At 34.7% G+C, this 11744-nt stretch overlaps 1 protein-coding gene across 1 annotated transcript in view; it reads left to right on the forward strand.

The window, feature by feature from the left end:
- The window catches only part of LOC118170638 (hornerin-like), a 51221-nt gene that overhangs the window by 17630 nt on the left and 21847 nt on the right, over positions 1 to 11744 (forward strand). The window contains exons 18-36 of the mRNA XM_035333047.1: positions 740 to 781; positions 2033 to 2065; positions 2374 to 2397; positions 2642 to 2680; positions 2789 to 2830; positions 3133 to 3168; positions 3290 to 3325; positions 3458 to 3493; positions 3606 to 3641; positions 3995 to 4039; positions 4624 to 4653; positions 6364 to 6399; positions 7019 to 7060; positions 7214 to 7255; positions 8191 to 8232; positions 8757 to 8798; positions 11160 to 11201; positions 11304 to 11342; positions 11668 to 11709. Coding sequence (XP_035188938.1) covers positions 740 to 781; positions 2033 to 2065; positions 2374 to 2397; positions 2642 to 2680; positions 2789 to 2830; positions 3133 to 3168; positions 3290 to 3325; positions 3458 to 3493; positions 3606 to 3641; positions 3995 to 4039; positions 4624 to 4653; positions 6364 to 6399; positions 7019 to 7060; positions 7214 to 7255; positions 8191 to 8232; positions 8757 to 8798; positions 11160 to 11201; positions 11304 to 11342; positions 11668 to 11709 — 726 coding nt within the window. The remainder of the gene's footprint in view (positions 1 to 739; positions 782 to 2032; positions 2066 to 2373; positions 2398 to 2641; positions 2681 to 2788; positions 2831 to 3132; positions 3169 to 3289; positions 3326 to 3457; positions 3494 to 3605; positions 3642 to 3994; positions 4040 to 4623; positions 4654 to 6363; positions 6400 to 7018; positions 7061 to 7213; positions 7256 to 8190; positions 8233 to 8756; positions 8799 to 11159; positions 11202 to 11303; positions 11343 to 11667; positions 11710 to 11744) is intronic.

Here is an 11744-nt window from a genome sequence, read left to right on the forward strand (position 1 = left end):
CAGGTAAGCAAGCCAGATATTCTATAGATGAGCATACTGCTCTGTCTCCTCTGGCTCAGGAAAAGCCTTTTTGGGAAACCTTTGCACAGCTGTCTATGCATAATAATTATGCACTTTATAAAAGTTCCTGTGGCCTTGTAAGCACCAGTCAATCACCAGCCAGCATACAGCATTTGAGAAAGTTGCGTGCCATATTACTGGAAAAGCACTTACACATCCGGAGAGATTGCTAATTTAAAGGATGTTTTGTTCTTGGGTATAGAGCTCATGTACTTGATATTCCATAATGCTTATCTTTTATTTTCAAAATATTGAAAAGTTTAAAAATTGAACATTTAAATTTTCATATCATACTTAGACATATTATGTGCTGCTGTAACTTGTGTGATGTCCCTGTATATGCAGTGACATTTCTGTGAGGTTTGCAGTAATTAGTTGAAGCTATATAGCAGCTCATGCTAGAAGTTAGACTTGTGAACATTTTGTTCCTGTGGGTCTGGGAACAGCCTTACTGAAGGTGATCTTTCCCACATACAAAGGAATACATGTAAGTGCCATCTTTTTGATGCAACGGAATATTCAACATCCACAATACTTTACAAGGAAATTCACACTAGTACATTGCTGGTCTTCATCCTCTTAAGCAGTCAGATAACTAAAGCCCTTTAAAAGTTATTTCTATATTTGTAATGGGGAAAAGGAATAACTTGATCACTGAGCTGCTCTTTTTTTCCACCAGGGTGGATCTTTTCCTTCAAGTGGTGGTAATGGTTGTGGACAAGTAAGTCAATTTTCTCCAAGATACTTGAATAGTAGACTCAGCTTTCTATGTAGTGGTAATGGTTCTCAGCAAGTTATACAATGTCTATTAGTAGAGTCTCTTGCTTTCGGTGTTATATGATAATAGATCATTGGATATTAGAGAAAGGCTTGTTGGTCTTTGTAACCAAAATGTAGTGGCTTTTCCCATATAATGTTAAGAGAAGACTTACACGTTTTCTGTCTGTCACAGTAGACATTCATCTGCTGAGCAAACAGTCTTTGTTTGGGAGTAACTTTTGGATGTTGCTCCAATCAGCTTCCATAGAACACGATAGGCTCAGAGAGTGACTCTTTGGTGTGAGATTGGTATTTTTCATCCCGGTTCCAATTCAACTTATTTATGCCTACAGCGATATAAGGACTGTTGTCAACAATAAGATCCTAGGTGAAGAAAAGTGCAGCCTTGATAGTAAACCTAAGTCCAAATAAATAAACTGGGAAAGCAATGAGAATGAGAGAGCATTATAAATAAAGAAACTTTTGGCAAAAGTATTGCAATTGGTGTGAGTTAAGTATGAGTAGAAATGCATGTGTGAAAGCATAAATAATAAAAGACTAGTGGTGCCATGCAACAATAGCCAAGGATACTATATAACAGCAATGAAACTGAAGAAATGTGAAGAAACAATGAACAATGTGTTGCTTCCACCAAAGCTGCATCACGGATAATTTATCAGCTAAAAAATCTGTGCTCTTAATAACAGGGCAGTGACAACCAGGGTAGAACACACTGTACTGTTTTTCATCCTGTTATTCCAACAAGAATGCTGGCTGCAGCCAAAATATACACAAAAATAAGGGAAATGAAAGGCAGCAGACTACAACTACGATGGGTGAATCTAGCAAGATTTTGAGGTAGATTGTCATGAAGCAGAAACTGATGATTCCTAAAAGGACTGACCAAAGCAAACTGTTCGTTTTTGCCAATCAAGAGAAACTAGGATGACACAGAGACACATCAATTGCCAGCCTACCTTGCTTTCCATGTTGCACCCAAGTAATCCTGCGTTGATCACCTGTGTATATGTTTTGATGAGTAAGTGTGGGAGTATGGGAGCGATGAAGGCCTAAGAGGCCTTCATAGCCTAAGAGGATTAAATAAAATTAAACTCTCCCTCTCTTAAGTTAGAAATTTAAGAAGAAAGATAATTACTTTGCTAGAAAATGAAAATGTGGGGATTTATCTTTTTGTTTGTCCATCTTTCAACAGGGTACTTCATATGATAGCAATCCCTGCCACCAGGTAAATGGACTTCCACCTCTGACTTAAAGATACATCCAAAATGAGTTTTGCACTGACTCAACTGGTAACATCCTCAGCTCTATAGAGTGCAAATCCATGTAATTTTAGAACCTTAGAATCGGTTGGAAGGGATCTTGAAGATCATCCAGTTCCAATCCCCTAGGCATGCGCAGGGATGTCACCCACTATATCATGTTGGCCTAGGGCCCCATCCAACCTCCTAAACAAATATCATAGTTTTCATTAAAAATAATCTGTAGTCAAACAGTAAGTGTTAAAACACACATTATTTCTTGTTTAATTTACAGGGTGGATCACAGAGTGGTAGCCAGGTAGGTAGCTCTTTATTACCTATTAAATAAAAAAATGTAAGCAGCTCTAATCTAGAGCATAATTGTATTATTCATGAGGACATAGACTCATGCAGAGTCTATCCATCTCCAGACTTAAATTAATTCCCAATAGTTTGTACTGGCCCTGAAACTTACATACCAAGAGCTCTTCAACCTAATAAAGCTAGCTTTGTGGGCTCTGATAAAATTTGGTTCTCTGGTGTTACAACTGTTGCTTTCACAGGGTGGATCATACACCTCACAAAACTATGGTGGTAGCCAAGTAAGTACTACAGTTTTATTTCTTTCCATTGAAGTTTTACATCCCACAGGTTCTCTAATCAATAATGGTTCTGCAATATTGTAATACATTTTCTAATTTTGTTGTTAGCAGAGTGGATCATCATACTCACAAAATTACGGTGGTAGCCAGGTAGGTAGACTTTTATTTTTTTACTTTTTTCCTCCTGTCACGAGTTTTAATTCTATCTGATAAGAAGTTCTAATCAGATTAGTTTTTCATTCTTAGAATGAAAAGAAATTCTAATCAGATTAGTTTTTCATTCTTAGGTAGCTACTCTGTGCCATGCTTGCTTGAGATCCTGGTATTATGCTTACTGACATCTAGAAAGTTGTATTTGTTTAAAGGAATCCCAAGCAGTTATTATTATTTACAGCCCCTGAATTTTATCACAATTTCTTCTGAAGTAGGGTTTCTATTTGTTTGTTTTAAAGGGTGGTTCATCCTCACAGAACTATGGTGGCAGCCAAGTAAGTAATGCTTTATTTCTCTATTTATACATCATTTTATACAAGCTTTAGCCTCTGCTCAAAATTAGCTTTTCTGGTTGCTAATTTTCTCTGATTTTTGATTGGTTGGTTTGTTTTAAAGGGTGGATCCTCTTCTCAAAACTATTACGGTGGCCAAGTAAGTGATGCTTTATTTCAGCAACTATACATCACTTCATACAAGCTTTAGCCTCTGCTCAAAATCGGGTTTTCTGTTTGCTAATTTTCTCTGATTTTTGTTTTTATTATTATTATTATTATTATTTTTAAGGGTGGATCCTCCTCTCAAAACTATTATGGTGGCCAAGTAAGTAATGCTTTGTTTCAGCAATTATACTTCATAAAAGCTTTAGCCTCTGCTCAATATTGGGTTTTCTATTTGCTAATTTTGTCTGATTTTTGGTTGGTTTGTTTTAAAGGGTGGATCATCCTCCTTTGACTACTATGATAATCAGGTAACCAGTTCTTTCTTTCTTCTGGTTATGTATTATTTCATGCAAATTTTTGCATTTTCTGATTACTTGTGTTGTCTTTCTCATAGATGTAATAAAACATAATGCTTTCTATGCTCTTCTTATTTCTTTTTCTGAAGCATGGAACATTCTCTCTAAACAACTATCACTGCCATGTATACGATTCTTTATTTTCCTTACAAAAATCCTTCTGTAACTCAGCAGCAACTTTTTTTTTTTTTTTTTTTTTTTTTTGCATGAGCCTTAATACTGTTCACAGAGTGCAAGATGGGACAAAATATATTATTAACAATCCTTTTTTGTGAGGAAATAACTAGTATCTGATGTCCTTCTAGGATTCACAGGTTTCCTCAGATGATAATCCCAATGCTTGTGATGATGTGAGTATGCTTTATCTAATACATTTTCATCACATTTTTCATGTAGATGGGAAAATATTACGCTACCATATGCAGTCTTGCAAAAAAAAAGTTATCCAGAAGGAATACTTAGCCCCCACACTAATAGCTGTTTCAGCAGCTGCATATTTTCTTACTGAAAATTTTCAGGTGTTTACAGATGTATTTTGTGCTTGTAAATGCATTTACCTTGATGAAATGAAATACGAATAAAAAGATTTCAGTAACTGCACTAACAGAAAAAATTTCCCCAAATTAAGGATACGTTTTACAGTAATCAAAAATAAATTCAAATGGACAAGGTTTAAATACGTACAGTGAAATAATGAAAATAAAAATAATACCAGATATTCCACTGCTTTTCACTTCGCATTTTAACCAACCTAAAGTTAGTGTTAAAATGTTCTTCAGACTGGAATGGTAAGATTTCAAACTAATTTAGGCAAGACAGTGGAGGATGCGAGCAATGAAGCACATATGATTTACGTTGTTGTCTGTACACAACATCAGAAAGAATTGGGTTTCTGTAAGTTTATTGTATTTAAATTTAATTTATTCTTTTCCAGAATGACACAACATATAGCACTAATGGTCGGGTAAGTGCTTTTTCTCTTCTGCAGTATTCAGATTCTAATGATTAATGACATTTTTAGTAGCACTTCCACATTAGACCTGTGGGCCTTTACTTGTAGTATACGATTAATTTTTGAAAGATATTATAAAGCAATAAAATAATGAGATGATTTGATCTTATACTTCTCTGCACTCAGTCCCCCTCAAGGTTGCTGCACAGTTACCTCAAACTGTACAGTACTGATAGGAATATACAATAACACAGTTTTTTATTAGTCCCCTTAGTATATGTACTTTGGATAGTTATTTTGGAATTAACCATCTGTATATGTGAGGTATGTAGCTGCCTCAAGCTTTTGTCACTTGTTCTAATTTAAACTTGCAAATATGCTAGGGTGCTAAAGTAAGATTTATCCTCTGGTGATACTCCCTCTGTCAGGACTTTTTGTTCTGTCCCACAAGTACGAATGGTGACTTATATGGACAGATTGTTACCAAGCAAATACACTGCTGTGTAAATGAATGATGTTTTTCCATACTTGTTCATGGAAAAGCTTTTTCCATCTGTTACAGCCTACTTTTCTACTTTTTACTGCCATCTAGAGTAACCTTTTGTCATCTGCCTCTTGCTATTTTTCTTCAATTGTCAGCCATATTCTTTACTGCTTCACTATTTTTCCCCGTTTTTACTCTTGGACATTAGTACTGCACAAAATATGTATCCTAGGAAGTAAGGAGGTCTTCTATAAACTTTTTTTGTTTGGCAGTTGTATTTATCTTGAAAGCAGTGCATAAAGTTTAACACAACAGGTTCTGCAAAGCAATCCCTTCCACAGTAAGCGTTCTTTAAGTGTTCTCATTGCTTCCTTCTTCAGCCACGTAAGATGCTATTATTCCCTTGGTTATCCCTGTCCGGTGTGTCTTGTTGGACTTCATTTTAAAAGAGTCTTCTTTTAAGTGTTCTCACAAAGACGATGTATGGAATGTTTATGTACAGACACACACACTGCTGTAAACCACAGTGGGTGAGAGAGACATTAAACTCTGCTAAGCACAAACTTCTTATGGAGAAGTTGTAGGGTGAAAACAGCCTAAATATGTTATGTAAGACTCACTGATAGCAAAGCGTATTGCCACTGCTAGAAAAAATATGACAAGGTGTAACTGAGTGCAGATTGCAGAACATCTGAGAGCCTTACCAAAAATCAGGTAATGGACTTGACACAAATGCTTGCTTTTCTTACTACTCATGCCAACTTGCTTAAAATTGGAATCATTCTTTGAATATAAAGTTGATAAAGTTTAGTAAACAAAATGCTGTATGCTTTTATGATTTCATACTGAATTGTGGGAGTGGGATGGGGGAATACTAACAGAAGGAGATACTTTGTTACCTCACTGTTTATTGGGTGTGTATTATGGTACAGTTTAGTCTGAATTTTGTATTGGTTCCACACAAAGAAACAGGATTTGGATTCCTATCTTTACAATATGATGTTTCCAGAAGATAAGTGATGCTTTCCTCTCTTGCTCCAAAATTAGTTTATCAGTGTTGATAACTAATACAAGTATTTTCCACTGTGTCATCTGTTGAAAGTGAGGACAATCAGAACTCCATAGACATTTTCCTCTCCCTAAATGTGCTACTTTGATACATTTAGATTCTTGCTGGAAGTATTTTGTGTGGATGTCTCTATCTATAAAGTAATAACTGGCTTCTGGTTCCTTTACAGAAATCTGGTTGTGCAAAGAAGAAGGTTGTTGCCAGAGTAAGTAACTTTTATTTCCCACTGCTTTGTAGGATTTTTGCCCAAATTATATCCAATTTGTTATAATTATATCTCTTTTTCTCTAATTATGTTTGACGTAAGGAACATTGTCCTGTTTAAGGAAATAACTAAATAAAATTTTTAAAAGCTTGGCCATTTGCTCTTCTGGTGAATTTATATTAAAACAACATATACATATATATGAAAAAGTACGTGACATGAAAATCTTGCTGTGCAGTATGGGGTAACTCAAATTCCTGTTCATCAGGAAGCACATATAGAGTTACCTGAATCTACCATTAGTTAAAATTAATGTGTTATACAAACAGAGGGCAGTTAAAATGGTAACTGAATTCAGACAGAACGATGAAGTAAGAAAAAGTAATGTTCGGTAATTTATTCTGCTTCTTTTGGTGTGGAGGAGACATAGATATATGTATTGTATAGCTTCAAGTCAGTAGCCTATAAAAATTAAACAAATGATGTTTTATTTTATAAGGTACTTCTACTCATATGCATTAAAGGCTCTGGAGTCATAAGTAATACAGACCCAAAAAAGCCTATGACTGTCTATAGATCAGAGTTCTCATCTCTTAATAGCAAATGTCTGTTTTTACAGGATACATCACATGTTTTGAGCAGAAGAGACTATGATGTACAGGTAAACCATACTTGTCATTTCTGAATGCTGATATTACGGCTGCTTGATGTATTAGAAAAATAAAGATTTAACTTATTCAACAGATATATTCAACTATATATTTGATTTTATTACCTTTACTGAAAAAATTAGTTATTTCTTATTTCTTCACAGAATGAATCTTCTACTTCAAACAACAGCCACACTAGCTTTCAGGTAATAACATAGTGTCCACTCTATCATCTCACTGAAAAGATCTTTCTCATAAACTCTATTTCAGTTTCTGAAAATTACGTTCCACTTATTTGTGTTGCACAATGTTATGTTGATGTGGCAGCATTTCCCCATAATGTTAAAATTTCATACAGTTGTGAATAATGACAAAAGGCACAGAATTTAGTGTCCTTGTTCATCCACTCCATTAAGCAGGTAGCAATTGCAGGTGGATTTTTACATAATATGTTCTCAAAAGTTACTTTTAAAACACAAAAGAAATAGTTTCAGAATCTCTTTTGAGAAACAATCCTGCTATAGTGATGGTAATGGCCAGATATATCATTTACATCTAGAATTTGGTAACAAGGTACACCTGAATTGTGTACTTCTGTCACAAAAGTAGGTCTAGTCTTCTAGTCTTCATGTTCTGTAGACCTGTGAACTGTTGCAGTAGTCTGTATGTTCCAGAGTTATTTGAAAGTTTTACCCACCCTGAGTGGCAACTGATTCTATTTTAAAAAAATATTTTGTACTCTAGTGGTACCCATCAGCTTTCTCAGAGATCTGTAATCCCACTATGCCCAGCATTATGCAGATGGAACATTATCACAATCCTTTGTCTGAGAGTTTGAGGTCTAATTCAATAATACAGTGAGATCCCTGAGTTCCAGTGAGTACCACTTCTCTTCATTAGTTTTCCTGATATCCATTTGTTATGTATTGTACCAGTCCCCAAACAGGTTTCAGCCAATTTTACATTTTCACAATGATTCAGGCAAAAAGTTATGAATAAGTTTGTTTGGTGCAGAGAAGTAGTACAGCGTTTGTGACCTTACATCTCACTACATCGGTTTATACACATTAGATTATTTTCCTTTTCTATGCTTTACATGTGATAAAATGTTTCTATAAAAAAATAATTGTTTTCTTCACAGGGTGGATCATTTATTGCAACTGGTGGTGGATCAAGTAGTCAGGTCAGGCATTTCTCTATTGTTGTCTAGTCTTGTTCATATAGCTTCCCGGTAATTAAACCAATTAAACTAAGGAATTAGAGTTTAAGTCCAGTAATTTTATGTAGGGGTTTGCTAATGTCATATATTAAATTGTAAATGAAGTGAGCTTGTTCAGACTATGTTTATTTGAAATGGCTTCTGAAAGCACTTTTTAATACTTTCACACATGGCTTATTGGTAAAGGGACATTGGTGATTCTCTGTACTCCTGACTTCCCAGATAGTTCTCTCTTGATTAGACACATATAACTGAGACATAACACTGAGAGATGTACTGTTAGTTTAACTTCCAAAGCAAACTTCAAACGTCTAGGACTATGCTGCCTTCTCATTCATTCCAGATGTAAGAAAAATCACAGCTCCACAGTAGTCCCCCAGTCTTTCTTCCCCTAAATACAGTTTGGCATCTCACGTATGGTTTTATGTTTAACTTTCACAAATCAATATCTGTTTCCTTTTATTTATTCATTATTATTTTTTTTATAGGGTGGCTGCATTTGTCCTGATGGAAGCAGTGGTATTAGACAGGTAATTCTTTTTCCTGAGTTTATACGTACATCTACATAATGAAGTGTTTTGAATTCATCATCTAATAAATATAGACACTTGGGTAATATTAACATTAATAATATTAACATTATTAATAATTTCCTTAGTATGCATAGAATTATATACAATGAAATGGAATAATGAAGTCTCACTGTAAGCACATAATTAGTATTTGGGCACTAACTTTCTGTAACAATTCTGTCAGTTGACTGTTATGTGCTAATTATTCATTACCTTCAAAAACCTGTGTCAATATGTCACATAGTAACCCCAGAATTTAACTGGATTCAGATTAGGTTCCTTGTACTGCTCATGTGTCTTTTAAAACATTGTGACTAAAATGTCAAAATTTGATAAATATTTCAAAAGATAATCCTTTAAATTAATATTTAAACTATTTCTTACCCATAAAGAGAATCACTGCAACCTCATTGTCAGTGGTGCATTTTTATATTGCATAGCAATGAATTATTTACTAAAATTCATCATATCTATTGCCCTATAAAACATAAACATTTCTACAGTTTGAATAGACAGAGACAGGAATATTTTATTTTAAAGTGTAAGATATGTATTTCTTGATTCTCAGATGTTACAGATTTAAATTATCCTTATTGTAGAATATAGAGAATGTGGATTTTTACATCGTCTATTTTATACCTGGAAACTTGCCTTATAATTTTTTCTTGAAGCTGTATTTACACAAACCCTCCTGAACAGTGTAATTTTTTTTTTTAGTTTTCAATTTCAACAAGAAACTTGTTGTGAATTATTATTTCTATAAAAAGGCATGCACTTTAAACAAATTAATTGTATGAAGAAACAACTGCGTTCCGAACTTCCTGTGGTTAACATTTAGGAACAGTAATTTTGGTCTGGCAGAAGATCACCTCTCATATAATTGAGGCTGACCAGTAATCATGACCTATATGTTTTAAAAATATAGCCCAGTCTATTAAAATGATTAATCTTAAATTTTAATTGGAGAAAAACTTTTTTTTTGCTTTGTTACGTAATGCTACATAAACAAATACATTTACAAGGAAAAAGTATGTAATTATGGATGTAATTATGCAAGTTTTCATTCTATGGCCTTTTCCCCATTGTGCTTTCAGTTCGTGCACAGAGAGGCTTGGTTTTAAACAGCAAATGACCATACCTTGGCCAGGGGGTGGAGGGTGTGTTTAGTTACTATCAAAGAACAGTTTTCAACAGGAAGGAAAAATACATCCAAATTAGTCATGTAAAAGAAAAAAAATCAATTCTCAGTGTAGGTGTATGGACTGGGATACCCAAGAGACTTATATTTCAGTTTGTGATAGTATCAGCTGGTATATTAACTTCTGATAAAGTACACAGCAATAGTCTCAATCTTTGTCTTCGCCCAACCATAAAATTCATTGACCTTTCCCAAAAGAATAGAGAGAATTTAAAACAGGACTTACTTGACTTATTTTCATTTTCTGTCCAGGGTGAATCCTCTACATATGGCAGTAGCAATGCCTAAGATTAACACTTAAACACATTGCTGTGGTAGGCAGGTTTTTTTGTCCTGCATGAAAAGAATCAAGTTGTAGATGAATACATATGAATAAATAAACCAGCAATCACAAATCTTACATAAAATACCAAGTCATCTACTTCCCTGAAGATTCTTCAGCCCAGGAGGAGAATCCCTGTAAAAAGCTTTCTTCAAACCTTAAAAGCTATGAAAGGAAAAGGAAGTGTCAAAGGTGTTCATGTTTAAACCTTGTTTCAAATGAAACAATGGGTTTTCTTCTGTGGTTTCCCAAATCTGACACATTAGTTATTCCACTTTTTCCTCTAAGATCTATCTAAAGACAAAGGCTCAGTCTACAAATTCCCTGAAGAAACAGTCCAACCACATAATAATACCTTGCTTGCCTTTTTTGTGTATAAAGAGGATGTGACAGTAATAATGGATGTTATCCTGGCAAATAGTATTTTAAGTGGTAAGCAGAAATATCTGATCAACTAGAACCTATCTGCACTTTGAAAGTTTGCTATTTTAGCAGTTTTGAAAAACATGATAACAAGCACCTATAATAACATAGAGCCTACCAGCCATAAAATATTATTCTGTAACTAAAAAGAGTAAGATAAAGAGTTCTTTCATATTCAGGTTCTTTAACCTGAAAAGTCCAAGCTAAAGGTTTTTTCACCTCTAACAAAAATTATCAGTATTCTCTTTAAATGACTGCAGAAACAGCCCTTCTGAAATAAAATGTATATATTTTGAAAGACCAGAAATTCAGAACTGGACTTACTTACTTAGATGTCTGTTTTCAATAAGATAGCTAGTCTGTGTTTTCCTTTCAGGGATCCCCAGGTTCTTTCCATGGCACTTATTCTGGTAACCAGGTACACATTCTGGTCATTGAACCTGCATGCAAAAAGTCTAAAAACTTTCTTGAGAGAACACTTTAGATATAAAATAGTAACCCCTTATGTTTTCCTCTGCAGGGAGGGTCTTCCTTCTATCCCGGTGGATCTTACGGACAGGTAAGTTTTCTTCCTCATTTGTAAAGTCAACCCAGTCTTCCATTATCTTCATTCCTGTACTCCCGAACAGTGACTGTTAGGAAGCATCCTAATTAACACCCAATAACTGAATCAAACACAACATAACCTACAGCATGAAGTCTGTCAGAGGAAAAAGACTATTCTGTGTTTAGAACTTCCTTGGATTCAAGTTCCATTCAGCTCAGAAAATCAGTGCTGGAAAGTTTCTTGTTCTTTAACAATATTCGCCTGAAGTGAAAGTCAGGCACATTTATTTATAGCGCTCTGTTTGCAAGAAAGTAGGTAGTCTATGTTTTCCTTTCAGGGAGCACCAGGTTCTTCATACAGCACGTATTCTGGTAACCAGGTAAACATCCAGAAAAGTGCCCTACTCCTAAGCTC

This window comes from Oxyura jamaicensis, chromosome 8, assembly GCF_011077185.1.
Source record: "Oxyura jamaicensis isolate SHBP4307 breed ruddy duck chromosome 8, BPBGC_Ojam_1.0, whole genome shotgun sequence".
NCBI lineage: Eukaryota > Metazoa > Chordata > Aves > Anseriformes > Anatidae > Oxyura > Oxyura jamaicensis.